General features: G+C 43.8%; 2 protein-coding genes across 5 annotated transcripts in view; one reads left to right on the top strand and one right to left on the bottom strand.

The window, feature by feature from the left end:
- The window catches only part of LOC8042398 (SWI/SNF complex subunit SMARCC2), a 53017-nt gene extending 43008 nt beyond the window's left edge, over positions 1 to 10009 (bottom strand). For 3 of the 4 annotated variants that reach the window (XR_006078409.1, XM_042293987.1, XM_042293997.1), the window contains exons 1-5: positions 9887 to 10003; positions 9153 to 9272; positions 7733 to 7818; positions 3317 to 3440; positions 1069 to 1192 (exon numbers count right to left, since the gene is read on the bottom strand). Coding sequence is in view for 3 of the 4 variants with exons in the window: in XM_042293987.1 (XP_042149921.1) it covers positions 1069 to 1192; positions 3317 to 3440; positions 7733 to 7818; positions 9153 to 9272; positions 9887 to 10003 (571 nt within the window). In the remaining variant the exon portion in view is untranslated. Of the gene's footprint in view, positions 1 to 1068; positions 1193 to 3316; positions 3441 to 7732; positions 7819 to 9152; positions 9273 to 9886 lie in introns of all 4 variants that reach the window. The other variant, XM_042294028.1, reaches the window with a different exon arrangement.
- Positions 10010 to 10347: 338 nt separating this feature from the next.
- Positions 10348 to 21322, top strand: LOC120838406 (coatomer subunit zeta-1-like). The gene is made up of 7 exons (XM_040208318.2): positions 10348 to 10418; positions 11023 to 11091; positions 11501 to 11582; positions 12169 to 12260; positions 18596 to 18729; positions 20166 to 20256; positions 21211 to 21322. Exons 1-7 carry the CDS (start codon positions 10401 to 10403, stop codon positions 21256 to 21258), a joined length of 534 nt encoding a protein of 177 aa, XP_040064252.2. The 5' UTR covers positions 10348 to 10400; the 3' UTR covers positions 21259 to 21322.
- The last annotated feature ends 1423 nt before the right edge of the window (positions 21323 to 22745 follow it).

Here is a 22745-nt window from a genome sequence, read left to right as displayed (position 1 = left end):
TTCCCGTTCTTCTTCCTCCAAAGAAATGTTGTCGCCATCTATGAGCGACAGTGGCAAGCAGGCAACCGGCAAACACAACACTCTGGACAGCTAGAGTGTTCTGTCGACATGGTAACGGACACGATCCCAGGGAAACTAGCTCTTAACAGCTCCGCTCTAAAAATGTATAGGAAGCCTCATCCTACCTCATGTAGGTTAGCCTGGAGTCCCGCTTAGAGTACTCCAATGGCATGTATTACTGCCAACAGATCGACAGCAGCAAGTCGAAATTCAAACCAAAACGTAGCCAATAGTGGCTCCCAAAAATATCCAACAAAGTGCAGAAAGTCAAATTTGGGGATTTACGTGCCAAACCAAGAAAAGGCATCTGGCATGCTAGCATGGAAGATTAATTTCGACCACCACTTTTGACGTGCAATCGAAATCTCAGTTAGATGGTGCCTCCACTGCAATAAGCCTCAGTCAGACTGTGGACACCTTGGCTTGGATTCGAACCCGCCACCTGGGGATCCGAAGCCCAGCCCTTTGCCTCGAAGTCACCAAGACAGCTAATAAAACGCAGACTATAGTCGGTTACAAGTCAAGAAGGTAGGAGAAGCTCCTCCCACAAGCGTGATGCGCCCGTTTCAAATCCCTCCGCAGTCAGAAGAAGAGTTCACTGGAAACGTCCCTTGTTCCGCTTCAGTGGATTCCCACTTGTCTCCGATCCCACTTTCTATGAAAGCGACCTTTGTATTTATCAGAGAGGGAACCGAGCCCCTGAAAGCAGCCTTTGTATCCATCGGGGGGGGGGGAAGCTAATCCCCGAAAGTCGCATTTGTTTCCGTCGGTGGGGGGCAACTCTAATCTCCCTCTCGTGCCTTCCACAATGCTAAGTCAAAGTCGAAAGATAAAGCAAATATGTACAGAAAGGCAAGACCCTCCTCGCGCGTTGGCCGCGACGTCACTGAAACGATGGGACGCTACTGGATGCGGAGGTGGCGGAGGGATATATGATTCCCTTTGAGGGGCATTTGCCGCTACCTTCTTAGCCTGTAACCGACTATAGCCAGTCGTGGCTCCTCTCACCAGAGGTGTCTGTCACGGGCGCGGGAGGGTAGACGATGTGACTGGCATCGTCTTGAGTTTCTGCAATGGTGCCCTGGTGCCTCTTGATGATGTCCTTCAGCCGAGAGATGAGCTGCTTCTCCACCTGCAGACACACAGAGTGTCACCCAAAACTCTTGACCAACTTCGAGTCAAAAGGCAGGAGAAACAAAGCAAAGGCCAAAAAATAGAAGTATTGTAATTCCGTTTTATCACAAAATTTCTCACAACTTAAAAGCTTGTGTCAAAAAGTTCGATGTGGATATGGTTTTTAGTTCGGATTACAAGTTGAGTAAGCTCACACCCTTCCACAAAAGTTTAAGGGAATGCACAAAAACGCATCGAGAATATTCTATTCTATGTGATAATGGAGTGGTATATGAAATCCCCCTGGAATGTGGCTTTAAATATGTGGGGCAGATGTCAAGGTGTATAAATGAGATTGAGTGAACACAAAAAAAACGTCAAAAACAATGTGGCTAATTCGGAAATAGCGAAACATGTTCAAGAATGCAATAATTGTATACCAATATACCACGCTGGTCCGAAACAGAAATAATACACAGGGAGTTAAACGACATCAAAAGGGTTGTAAAAGAAACAATAAGAATGAAATCAATGGGCAACTGCCATGGTCAGGTGTCCTTACAGCTTAGCAGCAGTGCAAAAACATTCTTGCAGATAGATTTGAGAGTTTTGTAAAGTGGTTGTTGAATGTGAAAGGGTGTAAGTGGTTTCCTCCTTTGTGTCTTAGGGTGGGGATCAGGTGGATTGGTATCTTTTGTTGCCAAAATGCTTTGGGATTGTGGGCCAGAGTGTAGAGGGGGAGGCTGTGCTATGTACGCGAAGGCTGTCAATTATCTCCCGGGAGAGGGGAGCTAGGGTGCGTTGCTTTGTGGAAAACGTTAAGGATGTTCAAGGTCATTTGACAATTGTGGTGGAAAGAGGTGAGACCTTTGTTATCTTTTGGCTTTGGAGGTCGAGGAGGTTCTGTGGTGAGGTTCGTGGAGTGTATACAAGAGGGTGACCAAATAAACTTCTCTTTAGCTGTGTTAGACGTGTCTTCGACTGTTCATTTTTCTTCTACTTTGAAACTTTCCTCTTTTCCTGCCTCAGCCTCAAGCTAAGAACAAAATGGTTAACATCCACCAGCTCGCTTGCGCAATCACTGCTTTAACAACACAAGTGTTTGTCATGTTTTTCTTTATGCATTTGTGCACACACGACCTCTCAAACTCAAGGTCAGGTCTCGACACTGCCGCTAAGTGTGCAGGATTCACAAAGGATACATCCTGTCAATTAGAGTCTTGTTTTGGTTAAGGGGGCACACTACTCAGAAAAAAAAAAAAATTCTGCAAAAAGATTTGATTTTAAAAAATGACATTACATTTACCAACATCTAGAGTATTCCCACTGCGTAGTCAATTTTTTATAAATTATTTGTTGTCTACCGAAGCTGAAGAAAAGGTAAGGTTAGGAGCACTTTAAACACATTTTTCTCTGTTCCACTTTTTGGTATAAATTCCATTTTAGTCATATCGTTTGATAATGGCAATACAGGGAAGGCTCGTTCTTCACTTTTCCTGACTGGCATTTAATAAGGAATGCGGTGATGGAATTTTGTCGTCACTTTACGGATGTCTTTTATAAAAAATGTTGACACTGTGTCGAAGACACAGAAGATAAAAAAGTTGACAAATTTTGCAGAAAAGAATATTTATAGAAATAAACGGCTTTTTACAAAAAAATCTTTTCATAGCTGCACCCCCTAGGCAATCTGCTACATATCTAGCGAATAAAAGTCTTCAATATTGTGATAGTTTTCTGACGATAGATTAACTAAACAATGTAGGCGTGTTGCTGATAGAAGCTGCTCTAACTTCCTCCCCATTTAAAAAACAGACCTGAAATTTTGTTATGCACCCTTTTGCATGGCCACCAGCCTACCCTGTAAATTTCATTAACTTTAAGCCAAGGGTTCAAAAGTTGACCCTTCCAGGAAGGTGTTCCTTTAAGCAGATAAAGGCTAGCTTCCCTGCATGGCCTTCAGCAGCTTGAGGAACAGTTTCGCAAACCCAGTTTCCAACCCCGATCAATTGCTTTCACAAATTCCCAAAACAAAGGGCAGGGATGACCCTTTGAAACAAATCTATATTTCCAATGGACGAATGATTACACCCATTGGATTGTGTCTACGGCTGCTCAGGACTACAAGTAGAGAGATTCCCACCTCGGGGGAGATGTAGATGTGGGGAAGAGACAAGCACTTGTTCTGCACCAGAGTCTTCTCGACGGTCATAAACATCTCCACGTTGCGGTCCATGCGGGAGGGAGACTGGAAGTCAAACCTGCGCCTGGAACGGAGAGGCACAAAACGCTCGGCTGAACGTCGACGTCAATGAGGGAACGCGAAGGCGCCCAACGGCAGAAGGTAACATGTCCTAAACTGTTACACGCAGTACTGGGTGTTTGGGATAGAAAAGAACTGTGGCTTTTCTCCCCACAAGAATAAACTTCGGAGTGAACAATGCTTATAGGGTTCTTGCACGAGACCATGATGAAACGCTACTTCCAGTTTGGAAATTTCGCCTAAATCCATGTTGGAGGCATTCGTCGCTGTTATGCTATGTTTTGTGTGCTTTGGGCCGTGTTTGCACTGTAGTCTGTCCACTCACACAAGGTTTAAAATGGTCAGTTGCGCCGTAGTTGACTGTTCCAACCGTAAAAATCGCCAACAAAATGAAACAATGGCCAGCATTTTCTTTTTGTTAATAATTCTGGCAACTATTAGGAACAAAAACAAGATGACGCTTGAGAAATCGGCTCGCCGGTGTCATGAATGGCTCCAGCAGATGTCTTGACAAAAACTCTTCGTACCAACTACGGGTTTGGGGACTAGAAGTTCCTGAAAGTCATCTATAACTTTCTAGGCAGATAATAAGTTTGGAAACATTGGTACCTGGTCCCAACTGCCAGAGCTACATTTTGGCAAACACTGAGCGATTAATGATGCATAGCCAAGTTTTTTGGCTATATCTATATTAAAGGTCCCAAAAAAAAATGTTTTTTTGAACAGTTTGGTTGGGGACACAATGTAAAAAAATTAATTTTACGCGAAAAAAAATATTTTGGAAAAAAAAAAATTGACGATGAAAGATTTATTTGAAATTCTGTGCGAAGTCCGTGACGTCACGGGTCATTCCGGAATGACCATCTCGGTCGAGAAGGCGAAGCCGATTCACCTCTCCTCCACGCGCCCGAAATGCCGAGAGTGAAGACAAGTGGAAAGGAGATGACTGCCAACTAAATCGCATATCGCACTGTCAATATTGCTCCAAAATTTTTTATCTTGTAAAATTAATATTCTTTACTTGCGTGACCCAACCAGATTGTTAAAAAAAATCTTTCTTTTCAGGGGTCCTTAAAAGGGGACACTGCCCAGAAAAAGACATTTTTGCATAAAAAGTTAATTTTGGAAAATGCTATATTTCCATCCACCAATATCTAGAGCAGTCTTGGGCAGTAACTAGTTACTAGTTACTTTTTCCGGTAACTTTTGCTTGTAACGCGTTACTCTTTAATACTGGTAACTCGTAACTGTGGCACTGTTACTTTTTATTGGGTAACTGTGACTGTTTAGGCCGTTACAGTTACTTTTTTAACATATAAATTAGAACCCACTGCCGTGGACATGAAAAAATTTCCATCTTGAAGTACTTTTCTCCAAGCTCCTCGATGACAAAAAAATAATAATAAAGAGAAGCGTGGTCACGCATTAAACAAACAAAAAATTGCCTGGTTTAGCCCACGACCGAAAATGGACGAAGGACGAGTCAGCACAAAACTGAGAGATAAAGGAAGCGCCACCTGCGGTGGTAGGGGCGGCAAACAATGTCTGTTTCACCGACTTTGGCTCACTCTTCTTTCGTGGGGACCATCTGCGGATGCTGGTGGTCGTGTGATATGTCTCCGAGTATTCCGTCTGGGCTGTGTCCGTGCTGTTACTTTTACACCCAGCCGTTCACCGTTTCCTTTTCCCTATTAGTTTCCAAAAAAGCCGTCCCCATATTGTGCAGAAAAGCGGAGCTTGTTTCACTTATTCATTCTCTTCGGAGGCTCTCGAGGGGACACGACTTCTACAGTTGGCATTTCGGACATAGACGCCGGGGTGGTCACCGTTCACTCGTAAAGCACCAGAAGTTAATTGCCTCCTTTCCCCCTTTATTCTTTCGAAGCTGTTTGACCTGCTATGTTTAGGCCTGCTTCCAAATATATCCCATAAGGTAATTATGTGACCATCTCTTTCCTCATTCGTTTCGGAGGGAAATATAAACCAAAACGTTCACTGACACGTGCCGATGACAATTTTGAAAAACGGTTGATTCTTGGTTATAACAATTATTGCAAATAAATTATGCCCATCGAAATGCTGAAATGGCAAATGATGCAAAACAAGAAACACACTTCGGGTTTAACGTTTTCTAATATCTCAGTTTACCTTTCTTTTCACTATAGTGTAACAACTAAAATATTATTGTTTTGGTTTGGGATTTCTTGTGTCCAATTTTCGTACTGTAACGAGAAAGTAACGACGTTACTGTTTTCGCAGTAACTGTAACACGTTACTTTTTTGAAACCTGTAATTGTAACAGTTACTTTTTCCCCATAGGTAACTGTAACTGTAACACTGTTACTTTTTACTGGTAAAGTGCCCATGACTGATCTAGAGTGTATTCCCAGAAAGTTGCATAAGTTAACACTGCATGGTCATTTCTTTGTAAATTATTTTCGGTCCATCGATACTAAAGAAAAGGTAGAGGAATACTTTGAACACATTTTTTTTACGTTCCCACTTTTTGGCATATAAATTTCACTTTAGGAAAACTATCGTTTGGTAATAGGACAAAAGGAAAGATTCACTCAATGTTCTTTCTAACTGGAATTTTATGGGCAATGTAACTGTGGAATTGTTTTTTGACTTTGTGGATGTCTTTTCTAAATGATGTTAAGATTTTGTCACCAACATAAAAGGCAAAAAAATTTTTTTTTTATTGATCACTGCGATGTTAGCATAAATAAATTACTTTTTGGAATTTTTGTTTTCACAGTTGCACTCTGCAGGCAATGTGTTGCAGATCTAGTGAAGAAAAACATTGTGTATTACATTAGTTTTCTAACAATGGTTTTCCTAAACAGTCAGTGTGTTCCTGATAAAAACGACTATAATTTATTTTACAATTCATGTACACAGATGAAACTATGCACTGCATTCTGCCTCATTACTGCCATTATATACTGCAAATTCCATTCATATTAAGGCAAAGGTTCAAGAGTTTGACGCTTTTGGGTAGTGTCCCCCCCTAAGTATGGTGCATTTACACTATACTCTGCTTCACCTGGCAACAGACGAGTTGGCAGAGTCAATCCAATGCCGTGCGAATATCCCGTGACCTTCGAGGAGCGGGGGGGGGAGGGGGGGGGGGGGGGGGGGGGCAGCAACGTACAGACACATAGTTATGTGATATGTTTCAAGTAATGGACTGGCTGGGGTGAGTGGGGTGACTCGCGGCGTCCACAGCGATTCATCACAAGGTGAAACAAAATATAGCCATATGTGAAAGAAGAACATATCAGAAGAGCAACATGGCACAAACTTACAGCTGGGGTGAGCTTAAAAGGGCGGTGCAATGATTTTAACACTGAACGAATGTGCAGCTTGTATTTTTTATATTGTTTACTTCGGCATAAGTAAGGGAAAAAGTGCCACCACACACCAAAGTACCTCTATTTCGTTGTGAAATCGTAAAATAAGAAACACTTTTTTTTCCCAACCTGCGGCCACATGGTGGCCGCAATTGGAACCTGTGGTGTGACGTCATTCGGAGTGGTTTTTGTAAGTGATAGTGTTAGGCAATTGTAAGCTTGATTTAAGGTTAAGTTTAAAAAATCTTGCTGTTTAGGCATGCAGAAACGCTTCAAAAGCCTAATATTGCCGCTAAAAGGGTATGAATTATTTGTGGCGCCATCTACTGCAAGTCAACAAAACCTGCCGTCGCCGTCATCCTTCGACGCCCGAGGCGCTTACGGCGGCTACACGAGCAACCCGGACGTTTCGTCTTTCCCTCGCTCGACGGAGTGCGTTGGTCGTGGTCCGTAGTATCGTGGTATCGTTATTGTTCCTGGTGTATCGACCTCGACTTCGACTTCGACTGCCCGCCGCGTCGCAAGCATCTTGCGCTCGACGTCGCTCAGGCCGTCCGCCCATGCCGCCATGTTGGTCGGGAATCGGCGGGAGAGCGGCGAGCCTGGCAAGCCGGCGAGCGCTGGGGAAACGGAAGCCAGAAGAACCCAACCGGAAACCAACGCCACTCCGAATGACGTCACAGGCGATGCTGGTGCCGCTTCAATGTTGAGTTGAGAGGTGCCAGAGGTACAAATTTCTTTTTTTTTTTTTTTTAGTGAAAACTAGGGCAAGCAGAAAAGAATAGTTTTCAGTCCTTCGTTTTATATGTGGCCGGGATCAATTCCCGCAATTAATTAGCCAAAGTCCGCAAATTGTTGCACCGCCCCTTTAACAAATATTTCCACTCCAAGAGACTTGGATAAATTGTTTGGACAGCAAAGGATCGAAAGCTGACCCACTTACCATCCCTGCTCGCTCTTGAACTTGTAGACAGCAGCAAAGATGTGGCAAAGTGCACCTCCAGGCTTAAAGTCCATAAAACATTTCATCTGAAAGCAAAATGCAAGAATGTCGATTGAACTTGGAATTGTTACAATTAACAAATAAAAGACGGCCTGTCATAGAACAGTGGCATCAAGAAAATAGCTGGACGTGCGCGGACCCAGGTTCGAACGGAGAGACCTCCCAAAGGAAAAAGAGGGGTGCAGTCGGCTGGGTTCGGATGGGCGAAGGTGCCTTTACAACTTTGATGACAGTACAGCGGGGAATGACTCTGAGCCATCTGGATGAAAAGTGGGTGAGAGAGCTGCGAGAACGGGGATAAATGAGATGAGTGAAAATTGAGGCAGAGAGCTGCGAGATTGAGAATTGAGATCAGTGAAGTGAGTACAAAGAGTTGTGTGGAGTGCTTAAAACCATCAAATAATTATTGCATTTCTGTCTTGAGTGTCCTGTGTTGTTGTCTGTGAAGTCCATCCTCTGCTACATAAACTGGATTTATATTGCTTTAATGAGGCTTCTGTGATTCGTCTCCAAGACCATCACTCGTCGGAGACGACATCAGCGTCTTAACTCTACACGGCCGAACTGTTCTGGCTCGAAGCCTTCGGTTGGGGGTCGATTTCAACACATTGCCAGCTTACTCCGTCCCATCACAATTTCTAATGGAACACTTCAGGTGAGACATACCAAAGATATCGAGGTATTTCAAATCCGTTTTTTTACTGCCATCTGATGCCTACTCTCGCTTTCGAAAATCTATGCAAACACATGACATTACATCGAGTGCTGGCTAATGTGAGAGAGGAACTTTCACAATTTTTTAAGTACGGGTCAATTCCACTAACTTTTTCTACTTCAGCAGGGAGCAGTCACCCACGATTCGAGGGTGAACATGCAAGCGGCAGTCAGTTAGACCTGCCAACACCAATGCAATAAGGATTAAGTATAGCCACAAACAGAAAAGATGCAATACTGTAAACATAAGGAGACAACGTTCATCTTTACTTATAGGTGACGCCAGTGCCGCCTGGCCACCACTTCAATGTTTCCTCTCACGCTCTGGGAGACTTCATCGTCTCTATGGTATAAACCATGTATGTTCATGGAATGAAATGGCTGGCGATGAGGATCTTCCTGGTATGAAATAACTATGGTGGACTCAGATAGCATGATGTTGGTCAGCATAATATTAGAGTAGAAAAAAAAAAAAAAAGACACTTCGGGGCAGGACTCGACGTAGAGAGATTTTAGATGTACAGATCTGTACACGTTTGCATGCGTCATAAAAGTCTGGTCTTTCTAGTATGGTTACTTAGATTTGGTCTAGTGACACCCCCATTCGAAAAAACACAAAACCCCGAGGAATTGTCGGCGTACTCACTGGAAGTCGTGTCAGCGGCGGCTTGCTCACGCTTTTGCCAAATGCATCTTCTTGAAACTGGATGAGCTGAATCGCCAAGCTCGCCAGTCCCTTGTTCGTTGGCGGTTCTGCCTGAGTGTACTGCAAGACGGAGGTTCGTCACTTGCAACGAGAACATAATTCTCTCACTGTACCGCACATTCTGCTACCACAAAATCTGTAGACCAAAACAGTACAGTCAACCGTTCGAGTTTTCGCTGTTAGGATGCAGAGAACATCTTGAATATTTGTTGTTCTTTAACAGCGCCCGGCAACATGCAAGTTGGACACATATACAATATGAATTAGTGTTTTCGGACGTAAATATGCGTCCGCAATTCAAGCTGAAAGTTTCTGCAAAAATGCACATAAACGAAGCAACGCCTGAGAGGAGTCTGTGGAAGTGAGAAAACCGCACCGAACACCACTCGCACCCAACGTATGCCGGATTGAACGCCTTAGGCTTAGTATAAATGAAAAGAACTTTCATTGAACTTCAGGTAACCTCATCGTTCAAATCGATCGTGCGGTCTCTACGAGTTTGTATGCAGCTTCCGAAGGCGCGCGGCGGTACCATGCGTTTGGCTGGGCTGTCAAGACGCAAAGACGCCGTCAATCAAATGCGATAGCGACGCCGGCCTTGCCATCGCTTCGAAAAACGAAAAAAACGTACTCCCGAACCACAACTAAAATAACCAGAAAGGTAAATCACGAACCTTTTTGCAGTTCTTGTGGAGCCATTGCTTCACGCCGTCAAACTGCGTGATTGTTTCTGCCGCTTCGTAAAATTTCAAGTTTGGCCCACCGTCCCTTTTTCTTTGAACGACCGCCATGTTTAACAACAATCGCGTTTTCCGCTTCGCACACTAAGCAACGGCTAAAAACATTTTCCACGCAACTGAAACAAGTGGCGCTAGTAGTAATTTAAGCTAACACATTCATGTGTTTACTAAGATTTATAACAAACTAGTGATATCATTACACTTAACTTTTTTAAAAGTCACCATTTAAAAGTTTAACTATGCAAAAACTTTAAAATTTTTTTCACTATTTTTTAAAAGAAAACAACGGATATATTAAGGAAGTAGTTTTGATTTGTCGAATTTATTTATTACTAATAAAATAAAATTCACTTTTCGCGCTTAACAAAGTTTATTATTTTACGAAGCATCTTTTTTCCGTCCTGCAACTGCAAGTGGCTGTTTCGATTTTGTTTACACGTCACTCAAGATGGAGTCGATGTTGTTCGTAAGTAATCGGAAGTCTGCATGTTACGCAATTTGCTGTTTAGTTTATGACATTTTCAGAGCTAAAACGAAGCTTCTGGGCCCCTAAAAGTCTGTAGACACGTAATTGATAGCCATTTGGTTCTCAATTTTCTTCAGTACCCGATGAAACGGGGATTAGCTACCGCGTTTGTTTCGCCACATTCATACTCGCCCAGCACCGGTCGTCACTTTTAAAATCTGCTAAACACTGCACAATGATTGGGAAATCGGTGGCCGAGTGTCTAAGCGTATCGCAGCTCGAAGCACATGGAGCGAAATCTCACGCTGCAGGACCCAGGGATCCTGGGGTCAATCCCCACACCTGTCCGTTGAGATCTGGATGAGCATCGTACCGGCGTGTGTTCGTGTAATAAAAATACACGTCGAAGACCCCAGGCCACCAGTGATACCGCACTGGCTAAATCTCATCTTCAGCGGAGAAATTAAACGCCTACTGGGGTTGACAACTTCCCCCCACCTAAACTAAACATAACACAACCTTGCACAGTGGGTGGGCATCCGTGAGAACATGCCTTGACATGTCATTGCGTCGCCTGGACAACGTGCCGTTCTGTCCTCTTCAGGAACCTACGCTCTACACTGTGAAAGCGATCGCTATCCTGGACAACGATGGCAACAGGATCCTTGCCAAGGTATTTAGTTTTTGAACGCGCGCATGATTTAGAAGCTTTCGATGACCTCCATTATTCACTCGTAAAAATATACGTACTTGCTGTGCGTAAGCGGCGAGTCCAATCTCCGTATGCAGTAGTGTTGAATGCAATGCGTAGAGTTGTGTCACTTCAATTATATTGCTGGTAGTGGTTTTGTTGGCTTTTACTGTTTGCCATATGACTTTGCACCATGTCATTTTTATTAGGGAATAAATCGCTTGGTTTAATCTCCAGCAAAGTGAAGATGCACCACACTTGTGGCATATTTTTGATGCAAAAACATGCTCTGAAGCCCTGAGATATATAGTTTTGCTTTCGTTGAGTTATTGCTTACAAAACGTTTTTAAGATTAGTTACTGAAAAGTGAGTAATGCCATTTTATTTGCAGTACTATGATAACACCTTCCCATCAGTAAAAGAGCAAAAGGCGTTTGAGAAGAATCTTTTCAACAAAACACACCGTGCAAATGGTAAGTGGCTAATGATAATAATCATAATAATATAGTAATAATTAATTTTACATTGAGTATGTGCATGTAATGATGAGTGGGGCTAGGGAGAGAGGTGATAATCCTCATGCAGAGTGCAAGTGAGCTTGTCACTACATGCATTAAAACAAACAAAAAAAGAACACAACAAACTTGGAAGTCAGATTTGATTTTTTTAATGTGCCAGACCAAGGAACAACATCTGGCATGCCCCAGTAAAGGACTGAGGATTAATTGAGATCACCTGGGGATCATTCATCGTGCAGCTTAAATCTCGCTTAGAGTGATGCTGCAAGCAAGTGTTCTAAAATATGTCTTTGGCACATCGGGAGGCAAGGAGGGGTATGCCAATCAAAGGGAAACAGAGAATGCACATTGACATGGCAGCCAAGCGCGCACTGTCATTGGTCGAGGTGGGGGGAAACAAAGGCGTGGGGGCCCCTTTACTGGGTAAACAAATGCACAAGATGTGCATGGAGCAGGCAAACTTGCACGCTGCACAAGCAACACATGCACAAAAAAATTATTGTACTGGCATCTGATGCTGTGATTTTGTGACACCTTTCAGCCGAAATAATCATGCTGGACGGTTTGACGTGCGTCTACCGGAGCAACGTGGACCTCTTTTTCTACGTGATGGGCAGCAACCATGAGAATGAGGTAACTTGTCGATCCATCTGCATTTGAGAGGGAGGAGCAATACTAAAAGAAAATGCCCTGGCTTTAGTGACAAACTTTGCATCTGACAACTAATTAGGGTTGGCAACCAACCCTAAGCTTGTGTGACGCAAAACCCAGGGGTGGAACGGCTGCGCCATTTTGTGCCATGTTGCGGAAACTGCGCCACAGCCAATGCCTCATGCCATTGTGCACCAAAACAAATTTGTATTTTGTTTTGGTTTCAGTTTTTATCGACTGGATTGGCAACAATGAGCACGTTTAGCTTGATTGGCATGGCAGTCCTTTGTTCTGTTCATTCCCCCTGTGCATCCTGCGTCTGAAGCACTCGAAAAAACTCGGGGGGGGGGGGGGGGGGGGGGGGGGGGGGGGGGGGTCGGGTCAGATTTTAAGCGTTACACCACCTGTGACTGGATTGTTATTCGGCAACCATAAGCGGCTAAGCAAGTCGGCCGAGGTGAGGTCGAGTCCTTAAGCGTTAGAATTCCTGAGGCTCTGTGGCCCGGGATCCGGAAGTCAGCCGGTTGAAAACAAATGAGCAAAATATTCCTTTTAGTACTTCATTGTTAGAAGTTGGAACCGCATTTCCACAAGATAAATTGTGTTTTGGTTGAACTGAAACGCGGTCCGATCCGAAACCTTGCCGGCCAGCAGCTCTGACGCGAGCGGTAGATCTACTCGTAGTACTTTAACCTTGCTCCTGCTTATCGTTTCGAATACAATAACTGTTAATCATAGTCTGCTGCTTCGATATTGAGTTGCACAATAGGATAAACTCGACACTTGTTGCGCTGTAACTCTGCGCAACTGCACGTCCATTGCTTACGCAAATCACGTGGTTCGCACATATAATTACTATGTCGAGCATGTGTGAGTTGTGCAATAAGCAGTGCTGGTTTGCGTTTTGAGCACTTGAAAGCCACTCCGAAAATACTGAAAGGAGGGTATGCCCCCTCTCCCTCCTCCTCACCTCCTCATCCTACCTGCTACCCCTCCTTCTTCCTCTTCCTACTCCTCCTCCCCAGTCCTCCTCCTCCCTTCAAGCTCCTCCTCTCCTCCTCCCCCTCCTTCCTCTCCTCCTCATCCGTCCTCGTCCTCTCCTCCCCCTCGTCCTCCCTCTTTTCCACCCTCCTCCCCGCACGGTGCATCATAGGAAATGTCCCATAATGCACCGCGCGGTTACGCTGACGGCGACGCCGCTCAAGCCGAAAACGGGCGCCTAAGAGCTGCGCTCTAAAATATCAAGGACACTATCTTCACAGATATATGGTACTTGCTTTTTGATTCTCATTAAGACTCCCAAAGTTTCAAGTTTTCGCATCTGTTACACTGTTATCCTATCTACCTAGGCCCCTAATCACTCAAGTTCATCTGCACTGCTAAGCACAATCGAAATTTCTCCCGTGCTTGTCTAAGACATAAGCTGAAGTGCAATGGAAACTGTTCTGAGCTGCTCCTAGCCTGCTCGAGAATGTAGTTTTAACTGCTCCCAATCTGCTTGAAAACTGCTGTTTAAGCTGCTCCCGGGGCTGCTCCCAAATATATTTCATGAGTTCCACCCATGAAAACCCTCTGTGGAACTACAAGGAAAATGGAACTGTTAGGGGTACTGGGCATATTAAAATGGAGGCAATGTGCCAGGACTATCGTTTGGTAATGTAGTCCTCTCCACAAGGCCAGAAATTCCATGAAGTTTTGAGATCAAAGAAAGGAGAATGGGCAGATTGTTTCAAGGGAAACATGAGAACAGGCCAAATGAAGGACTGCGGTGGGCTGCGGACAAATTTCTGAAGGCAGTAAGGCAACCATTAAATTCATTTTTGTCAGACTAACTGAGGTATGGGATGTGTGGTTGGAAGGCAAAGTGTTCAAGTACTGACATATGAAAGCTTGAACACAAAATAGATGAACTGAAGCTGAAAGTTGAGATTTAAGTACCTGCACAGACAAGGGGGTGATGAGACTGAGTAAACTAGTTTTCCAAGAAAGGGAGTATGAGTAGCCGAGAAGAACATGTTTGAGTATGTGGATAACATTTTCTTAATAATTTGGGGAGGAGCTCTCTTGTTTGAAGTCGGTACAGAACGGCTTACAATCTGTATATGTGGGGCTAAATTTGAGGAAATACACTCTGTGTTTCATATGCTAAGACAAAATTGGACAATAGGACATGCGGTTTTGAAATGCATGGGGGCTGCTTCTTTTTAGAGCCACTGTATGTGCTCCTGAAGGGAGCAGGGTGACAGATTGGCACACTAAATATGCTCACTTGGGTGCCACCTCTCAGCAACTAGCAGCAAATGCCTCAGATGCTCCAGCTCTGTGTGCCAATTCATGGAGAATGAAATAAAATCACATTGTCCTTGCTTACTGGAGAATGTACAGCATTTTAAGATAATCTAGACATGCTGAATAAAAATGCCTATTAATTTTCAAGCTTCACGCAGCTCAGAAGTCTAGTTCTTAATTAAAAATAACCTGCGAGGCGGCAATCACGCAGACAACTGGGCAAATGACAAACGTTGTTGCAGCTCAAAGCACATAAGGCCACTCAAAAAGCATGTTAAACCTTTGCTTTCATGACTATCACAACCGATTCGACACATGCCTTTCCCTTGAAGCAGCACTCCGTAAAAGTTTTGTTAGACATAAAATACTTCATATACAATGTGCACATGGACGTGCTTCTCGGATGAGTCATGGATGTTGATATTGTCTTTTTTGCTATTACTACACCTTCACTTGTTTGTGTGGAGGGCGGTACTGTTTTTCAACTTTTTATGAAAAGGCTTGTTTTGCCTCTCTAAGGTCGAGTGCATTTGTAACTCTTCGCATGTGTGTTCAGTAGAACTTCAACTATAATAAAAAGTGCAATCACTCATTATAGTGAAAGAAATCTAACTGTAAGCTTTTTTGTAGCAAGCCAAGCCAAGCTAATTCACAAGAATGTTTTCCTCCTATTTTTATCCCAACACGTGGGGGTGCAGCTACACAGATGTAGCAAACAACTTTCACTGCACATTATGATTAGGTGAATGTGTCCAAACTGTGCTGGCAACATTCGAAGCGCTGCGCTTAGTAATAACTACCATATTTCCTGTACTATAATACTCGCCCAATGTATAGGTTTAGTGCATAGGAAAAAATTTTGGCTGAAAAAGAGTGTTTTTTTTTAGGCAGTCTGCACCAAATATTTACTTTGTGCATGTCTTACTCCTGTTCAAAATTATGTTCTCTGACATATAGAACTCCATGCTGGCTAATATAAGATTATTGATATAAATTTGTCATTTCATAGCTCTTATAATTCTATGAATTACCCTTTTACCAATAGTTCTATAGAAAAGGGGGCATTTGACGAACGGGCTGCCTCCCACTTGGACTGTTTCGTATGGACTGTGGATGTTGAAGTTGCAAATTAAAGCAGTTGAAATGGGCCAGGTTCGAGCTTAGGCTGATGAAACCTGCTGGGCTTGGGCCCCTTCTTGACCGGGCTGGGTGGAGCCGGCCCTAGAAATTCTGCCTTGTCCTGGGCTCTCGTTTGGTATACAAAGAGCAGTGTGGAACCAGAGAAAAGTTTAATCTTCTGAATTCTTAATGCCTCAGTGTCTTGAGCACTGTAATGACTGAATAGCCTCAGATTTTTAGCACTCCACTTGAGATCTACAAGCCTCTTCACAATGGTGGGCTTTCCCACAGATCATGGAAAGCCAGCCATTGCAACCTCTGAGGGTACCCCCGTCTGCCTTGATGTATCTACTGTAAAGTGTCAAGCAAGCGTTCATGAAAAAGTTCGAGAGAATCCCCCGGAAATTGAGGATTGGCACTTGTTAGGTTTGAGAGCAGAAAAGCAGAAGGGGCACATGGTAGTGCAGGCCCTTTTTTGATCCGAAGGAATGTCGGAGGAGCTGTACAAGGGTCTGACGGAACTGCAAATTTTTAAAGCAGTTGCACCACTCTTGTCGAGCCTGCTCCCCACCCTCCCATCAAGCATTACCGCCCTCCATGCACGTAAAGCTTCACTCGTTTGCACCAGCTTCACGAAAAAGCAGCCGATGCGAAAGAGTACCTCGGTCAGCTCGATCGGCTCAAAAGTTCGCTGGGGAGGGCGCTTGATATGTCCACTGCCTACATTTTAAATTTCTCAGAAGTTTGCTGGGGTGGCTACTCACTGTGACATGGGAACTCGCTTTGCATTTTATGGTAATTAGGGATTTTCTTTTGTGTGACGTTGTTCCGACAAGACCTTCTACTACCTCAGTGATGTGATTGCTGCGCCAATTGCGCCAAACTGCGCCAAGGGGCTAACCCTGCTACATCCTGCTACATTTCGCCAAAATATGGCTAATCTGCGCCAAGCCTGCGCCAAAGGACCAGTTTTGGTCGCCTTTCAAAACCGAAACTAAACTGAGTACCGTAACTGAGTATGTGTGAGCTAGGTGGCGCAAGCGGCCACCCGACACAAAGTACTCTGCATCAATTGTGACATTGTAACCCTGGAGCCGGGAAAAAGAAGGGACGTAGGACAGGCGAAAAACTCCAATCTCAGTATTGAACCAGGTTGCCTGCACCCTTGCTTTAGTTACATCAATCGCCCATCCAGTCTCGCATGGTTTTTCCCTCCGTCTCTTCTTTCGCGCTCTCGTCGTCGTCCCGTAAATGTCGTCTCGCATTTTTTTTTTTTACAACGATAGATGCGGACCTGTACGGACGCTCCGACGCTAACGTGCTGGCTACCAACGATGCCGTCACACTAAAACAAAATTACGTTTTTGCGCGGCGGGAGTTACTTTTTGAGCTGAAGCACTCGCTTCTGCAAGCAACGGCCACGTGAAAACTATATTGTCCTGCCTGCCAGTCCGCACGTCGCTACAGATATGGAGCTTCCAAAACTGAAACATAAGGACCGCCGCATGTTCATCAACATTCCTGTTCTTGTTTAAAACATACGCTACTACAAAAAATCCCTCATTGGTTCGAAGACTGCTGTGTCTAAGTATTGATTACCTAGGTTTCTCTTGGTTGGCTTTCTATCGAGAGGGACCCCGGTACGTGAAAAATCTGTCGCGCAAGCAAGTTGTTGAAGAGAAGTGAGCTAAAGCAAAGAAGGGAATGTCTGCACGCTGAACCCGCACAGCGCGCTTGTTTGTCTCGAGTTCAGTCGTTGCACAAAGCGCTCCAACAACGTTTTGACCCTGACTCGCGATGTCCTGCATCGATGCGCTCAGGTTCTTTTTTTTTTTTTTTTTTCTGCGTGTACCTCGCCTGCCGGCCTTGCAAGCACGCGCCGCTGAACTATTTTTTGTCGCACGCTGGGCAGTTACATTTTACATACATTTTTGGAGACCAGTTGGCGACGGAGCGGAGTGGCATGGTTTCGGTTTCAATGGGACAGCCGTCTCCGCTCGCGCGACGAAGCACGTGCAGCTGCAAACCTGCCGAAGTTGCCCTGACGTGCATGCGAACATCATTGCACGACAGAGGCACCAGCCGCGACGCTTGCAATCCACTGTTTTACGTTTACTTTTGACGAAAGTCTGGCACGTCGGGAATCAGTAAAACGGTAGGAAGCGGTTTTTCAAAATTTTTCGGCAACGCCTAAAGCACTGTACACTTGTGGGGTGTCTCAATGTTTCTCTGGAGACATTAAAAGTGGACATTCATTACTAGCCTAAGCCAAAGCGAAGCTTGCAGCAGCTTTGCAGAAAGTTTTGAAAAGCAAAAAGTACCCGCTAGTCGTACAGCACATTTTTCTTGTGTGCAATTTCGCATTGCACTGCAGTAGCTATGTGTTTCATCAGTCGGGGACTGCTTCCATTTATTATATTATATCACTAGTTAACCTAATGCTGTGATGTTTACTACTAAGCTAATCATTTTCAAATACATTTTAATATGTGAAATTTAGTTTTCAAATAAATTGAATATGTGAAGTTTGGTTCTTATCTGTCTATTGTGGGTACATATATAGGTATCATTTAACTGAAGCATTGCAAAATCTGTCATGTCATTGACATTTCAGTTACATCTTGAAAGACTCCTAGGTGGTCGAACTTGACTATAATTCGTTTATTTCAGTGAGCAAAGTGCCCTTCGTTTGTCCAGCACGTAAAACAAATCTTTTTATTTTTCTAACAATATCTGCTACGAAAGCCATTTTTGGTGCTCCGAAACACTGTTTTGGTTGCTCCAAAAGCCGCTTTTGCTGCTCCAAAACACTGTTTTGGTTGCTCCGAAAGGTGCTCCAAAACGGCTTAGGCCAATCACATCACTGCTACCTGTGCCCTTAACTTTCCCGCCTCTTTCCATTGGTGCAGCTCATCTTGTGCAGTGTCCTGAACTGCCTGTATGACTCCATCAACCAGATCCTGAGGAAGAACGTAGAGAAGAAGGTCCTTCTGGACAACCTCGACATCATCATGCTGGCCCTCGACGAGATCTGCGACGGAGGGTGGGTGCCAGGGCCGAGTCCGCCTCATTTCCAAAACTTATCTTTCATTGCGACAGACTTTTCGAAGACTTGCACCTGGCTCCTGGTGTTTATTTCTTTTAGATTGGTTCTTTCATATGTTAGTAAGAATTATCATACTTGGATGTTCTTGGCGGGTGCTTCAGGTGACCCAGTTCGAGGATCTGTTGTTTTAAGGAGGAGTTTTGTCGGAATTTGGATGGTCGTCGATTTGTTCAAAACTTAGACACATCCGAATTAGTAGACCAAACTATTAAGGAGGAGATCAGACCATGGCGCCCCTAGCGGTTAACTGTAGAACTACACAGGGGGGCAACAAATACAATGACTCGGCACTCGGCTGACGTAACCGAGCGCGGCGTCTGTGTTCGGCTGGAGTTCGTGTTCTCCGGTGAGGGGGAGGAGGGGCTTTTTTGTTACCGCTCCGGCGTGAATTAACAATGCAGCATGCACGGTGCCCAGCTCAGCACAAAAGCCCAAGTGAGTCTAGCTCACATTCTCCGACGACTGCTTTCAAGAGAGATCCGGCACTTATGTCACTTCGTTTATTGTTAGTATTTTTTACATTACACTGTGCCACACACTCTATTGAAGGTGACATAGACATGCCCACAAGGCCTCTGGGCATGTGCACAGGCCTTGTGTTGAGTAAACACAGGTGTGGGGACAACGAACAAATCAGAGCGCCCTCTATATTTCCATCTGCTGCTCAATAAAAAAAAAAATTTTGTGCCGTTTTAAAAAATTTTTATTTGTTCCTCGTCACTTTTTCAAACTTCAGGGCTCTGCTGGCCACACTACAGTTGTGACAACAGGTGTTCTAATTCGGGCAATACAATCTGTTCCCAAATTTTTACAAAAAGTTTGTTGGTGTCAAACTTATGCTCTGGAAGCTCACTCAAGCAGAATTAAAAAATGTATGACATACATACTCATTTTATTAGACTGCCTGCTCGACCTAAAAGTCTTTCCACTGTGACGTCATGCCCCTGGAAACGCAGGGAAATTTTAACATTGGTCTTGCCATCACATTCATTTGCCGTTTTCTCAATAACCATTATGAATTTAAAGATAATAAATAGCATGCCGGGAAAAGTAAAGAACGGGTATTCCAGAAACAGTTCAGGTAGCTCGCCACACCGCCGCAGGTTCCCTTTTCGATTGAACCAATTTTTGATATGTGAACCACAGGGCTCGTTGAAGTTTGAGGAATTAATATATTTCCACAACTACAATTGCATTAGGCTTTTCTTTTTTTAATTTTTACAGTGTATGTAACGTCACACTTGTTATGTACATTGCTACATCATGAAGTGTGAGAAATTAACATATTTCCACAAATACAGTTGCATGTTGCTAGTTTTTATTTTTTAATTTTTACAGTATATGTAAAGTCATACTTGTTATGTACATTGCAGAATCATCCTGGAGGCAGACCCTGCCGCCATCGTTCAGAAAGTTGCACTTAGGACAGACGACATTCCGCTGGGAGAGCAGACGGTAGCGCAGGTGAGTAGTGCCCAAGGCAGTTTCACAAAGGACTCCATTTTGAGTTTGTGTTCCGTCATAATGCCCACCCGATTTTATGATTATGTGCAAGACATCTAAAAAGTTCACTAATAAGTAGGCTGCATATTTTCCAGTGCTTAAACGAAAAATCTGCTAATGTTATTTGTTGTTTATATATATTTTTTTTTCAATTTGGGTATTTTGACGAAATGTGTTGTAAGGGCATTAAAAACGGTAATTATTGGTAAAGAGATGACAATAAACAGAAGAAAACATTCGTAAGAAACCAAGACTTGAAATTTAATTTACAATTTGTGTACATGCTTCATGCTTTTTAATTTAAAATGCTTCATGCTTATCATAATGTTACAGTGCTTGCAAACAGCGATTAAAGAGTTCAAACACGGGTCATTGTCTGAGCATTTTTTAACGTAATCATTCGGAGCTTTTCATTTTCTATTTATCCTGCTACCCTCTTGCTATGTGTGATTGCAAAATCTGGAGTTTTCTCAAGTAAAATGTTCCTGCCATGAGGAAGGCAAGTTTCTGTTGTATCTTTTGCAGTACTCACCAATAAATATTACCTATGTAGTTTTTAACAATATCATACAGTTTTGACTCAAATAGAACAAAGATGTTATGACAATATGGAGTGACTAACTGACTAACCTAACTCTCGTGTCACTGACCTCTAAAGTAAATGATTCCACTGATTCAGGACTGGCAGGGTGCTGGCTTTTAGGTAATGTGCACGATGAAAACTAAAGAGGAGAAGGTCTCGACAAAAATAGTCCTCATTTAGAGCACAGATTTCCAGAAATCGCTGTTTTCTGGTGTCAACGGATTTGATATTTCAGCACCGGCCGATGTTTATCATTTGTTTTCTTTTCGGTTTAAACCGGAAAGTCTACGGTTCATTGGTTGGTAAGTTGTGGTTCTTTGGGGTGGTTTCAGGTTTTCCAATCGGCAAAGGAGCAACTCAAGTGGTCCCTACTGAAGTAACTGCACGATTGTTGGAAGCATTGTATGATATCTAAAGACTGTACAATAAATTGCGTACAAAAACGAAGTCCTACAGCACTCTTTCAACAGCCTTTCATATGTTTTGTGTAGTCAAGCGAAAACTCTGGGCACTGCACAACTGCTGAAGGCTATATCCCTGTTTCACCATAAGTGCAAGCTAAGTCCAACCTACAAGCACCAACATGCTGCCCTGAGTTACTCTTGGGACGATTGCACATGGTCGGCAGGCCCCTTCGAAGCGCATAGATCACTCATGGTAATAAAACCCGAGACTCGGGAACACAGAAGGGGACGAACACAACACAACGTCTCAAACAGAGCAGCTGTGTTTGAGACGTTGTGTTGTGTTCGTCCCCTTGTGTGTTCCTGAGTTTCGGGTTTTATTACCATGAATCATCACCAGCTCGCTTGTTTTTTAAGTATTATTGCATAGATCACTTTTGTAGCTTTTGCTGCACTTAAAAGTGACAGGCACGTACTAAGTTCCCACAACTTGCATGTAAAACGTCGAGAAAGCGCCACCGCCGTACAAGGACAACAAGAAATAGTTTGTTGTTGGGCGAGTTGGTGAACGTTTGGATACATGGTTTTGCGCAAAAAAGACGGTCTTGTTTGTTTCTTTTCTGCCCGTCTTTTTTGTGCAAAACCATGTATCCAAAGGACAACAAAGGGCTGAGTTATTACACAGACCAACACAATGTTTACACAGAAATTTGCATTTGCCCAAACCAAACGAGAGCACTGCACATGAAACCACATTTGCATGCCGTACGGCATCTACGCATGCACTGTGCCAACGGCAGCACCACTGCAGTGGCGCTGCTGTCGGCACGGCGCAGGCGCTTTGCACGAATCTGGTTTCTGCGCACGTGCAGTGCCCACACCCAGTGTGGGTAAATTTTGACTTGTTTGTAAACAGCGCCCATAGATGAGACACAAATTAACCTACTGAGATGGCATATATTTCAAATGGTCCCACGGTTGTGAAAACTTATCATACTTATTCAAGTACCTGCTGAAGTTTTGTTCGCAGGTGTTCTTTGAAAATAGGGGTCGATTTATAATTTTAAGTGAAAAACGACAACCTGTAATAGTGAACATATTTTTGAGCCAATTTTGCTAACCCAGATGCTGCCCCGCGTCAGCCATTGCTCCTATCCTAGCAGGCCGGTGTAAAGGGCATGAAGCTTGATGCGCGCTCACGACGTGCACACCGCGCGAGGCACCACAAAACAATTATAAACTCCAAACTACTGGCGACCTGCGCCACCAAAAGCGCCTCTGTGGTCTCTGTGCAACGATTTTAAGGTTGAAAGAATTGCCATCTTCTGCTTTTGATATTGTTCACCTTGTCACAAATGACAGAAAACAGACCTTTCATCGAAATGTTGCGATTCCGCCGCGTAATAGCTAGGCAAAACTTAGAATATTCCCCGACCTGCAGCCGCGAGCGGCGGCCATGAGAA

The sequence above is a fragment of the Ixodes scapularis genome, unplaced genomic scaffold (assembly GCF_016920785.2).
Source record: "Ixodes scapularis isolate PalLabHiFi unplaced genomic scaffold, ASM1692078v2 PGA_scaffold0__279_contigs__length_252992795, whole genome shotgun sequence".
Classification (NCBI taxonomy): domain Eukaryota; kingdom Metazoa; phylum Arthropoda; class Arachnida; order Ixodida; family Ixodidae; genus Ixodes; species Ixodes scapularis.
The sequence above is the reverse complement of the archived record's forward strand: the minus strand, read 5'-3'. Positions and strand labels throughout refer to the sequence as shown.

Bases quoted from the DNA above. Each gene is read 5' to 3' on its own strand.
- LOC120838406 (XM_040208318.2), top strand. The intron at 18,730-20,165 runs GTGGGTGCCAGG...TGTACATTGCAG, and splicing joins GACGAGATCTGCGACGGAGG to AATCATCCTGGAGGCAGACC. The intron at 20,257-21,210 runs GTGAGTAGTGCC...GGGTGGTTTCAG, and splicing joins GAGAGCAGACGGTAGCGCAG to GTTTTCCAATCGGCAAAGGA.